The sequence below is a fragment of the Diaphorina citri genome, unplaced genomic scaffold (assembly GCF_000475195.1).
Source record: "Diaphorina citri unplaced genomic scaffold, Diaci psyllid genome assembly version 1.1 scaffold11269, whole genome shotgun sequence".
Classification (NCBI taxonomy): Eukaryota; Metazoa; Arthropoda; class Insecta; order Hemiptera; family Psyllidae; genus Diaphorina; species Diaphorina citri.
The window spans coordinates 1-1,694 of record NW_007388641.1 but is presented as its reverse complement, the minus strand read 5'-3'; the positions used below and the strand labels follow the sequence as shown (position 1 = coordinate 1,694).

Genomic DNA, 1,694 nt, shown 5'->3' with positions numbered 1-1,694 from the left:
AAGGTGAAGAGAACTTTTAGCGAGTGAAGACTTACCTACCTTTCATCCAAAATTACGATTTCGCTGAAAGACCACGTTCCACGTTGTCGTTTCCTACATTACTTCTCAGTGTGAGTGTCCATACAATTCCATAGCCCGTCTCCGCTCCGTTTATTCTGGAGACAAAGTCGGCATATGGGACTTTGTCGGCAATTGTGATAATATTTGATGCCCCGTAAGGATGCTTTAGTGTCCAGTCCCAATTTCCTGAAATAAATAGGTTGTAGAGTTAGAATTCAAGTAAATGTGGCATGTATTTCATAACCCCTACAGTCAATTCAAATATTGCTTCTGAACTGAGCAATAAGTACTCCTAAACCTAATTGAGGATCCTATAATTATAGACTACTTACTTCTTGGATGGCTCTTTTTGTACTTCTGTGTTCTACTTTTGTAGGTTGACTCTTGAGATTTTCATAGTTCAGTAATCTTCACTTTTCAGTCGATAACAATCAAAGCAATATTAAGGAAAGCATTCAAGAACCTCTGGACAATGAGAGGGTCATTCGGACAACCAATAATGTCAGGCCTTCCACCTTGGACATCAACTGTACTTCAATGAGAAAATGGTCGGACGTAATTACAGGTAGGTAATTCTCAGGTATCTTTTTGGAGATTCTTTTTATACGTGGCTATCAAATTTATATGATTCCCCTGTTTACATCATGGACAACCGGGTTCTGTCCACTGCTGGACAAAGATCTCTTCTTCATTCCTCCATTGAGTTCTATACCGTGCTTCATACATCCAGTTACTACCACTAAATTTTCGGATCGCATACACCCGCCTACCAAATGATCTACCCAGGTCTGTTCCAATCTTCAGGTGTTCAATCTAAGATTGAACGAGTCCATCTACCATCGTAGATTCGTAGAAGCTTAACCCATCCTTTAGGGCTGTTTGCCCCAACACCTAAGTCTCAGATTGGACTTTTTATGTATGGTCCATCTACCATCAGTTTTATGCCGAAACCGCCTACTCAATCAGTTCTAAATTCGGTGCGTTTAAACTTGTGTTGTTTTTCACTTTCCTTCGTTCTGCAGAGTTCCAATTTGAATACCGTACTAATAGCACATTTCCTTCACATGTTGATTTTCAGTGCCCCTGATGATGGCATACATAACAAGGTACATGTACGGGACTGACAAGCTCAGACCGAACGCTTTCGAAATTCGAGGTCTGAATGGTTCGAAAACGGGAATCATACATTGCGAAGACTCTGCTATCCTATCCCAGTGGCTCAAATACGTAACTGACAATATAATGGCACTCACTAATTTACAGGTAAAGCAGAGCACGAATCTAAAGGTGTGTCAACACTTAGTTGACCGGTTGTCGATCGATATCGATTGAACCGTCCACACTGCCTCGATAACATCGATTTATCTCGTCGATTGACGGCCGATCGACTATGTTTGAACACACCTTTAAAGATGAAGTTGGTATTGTCACAAAAGATCTTATCAGGTTGCACTGGTATAGGGCCTAAATAACCGATAGCCCTTCTTACACCAAATTAATAGACATACATTGAGCAATATGCTTTGTTCTTAGCAAGTGAATAAAGTTTGGCAGTACCGAATTTTCAATAAAATGTGGTTTCTCACTCTTTCACAAGTTTTCAAGTAAACTGTGGATTAAAAATACATGCATAG

The 1,694-nt window shown here is 40.1% G+C and overlaps 1 protein-coding gene across 1 annotated transcript; it reads left to right on the top strand.

Moving 5' to 3' along the window:
• Nucleotides 1-109: 109 nt before the first annotated feature.
• Nucleotides 110-1,397, top strand: LOC103522792 (gamma-1-syntrophin-like; the record flags this gene model as incomplete). The annotated part of the gene is made up of 3 exons (XM_008487885.2): nt 110-194; nt 482-625; nt 1,139-1,397. Coding segments are annotated over 3 exons (483 nt in total), but the record flags the coding sequence as incomplete, so codon positions are not given.
• Between the last annotated feature and the right edge of the window lie 297 nt (nt 1,398-1,694).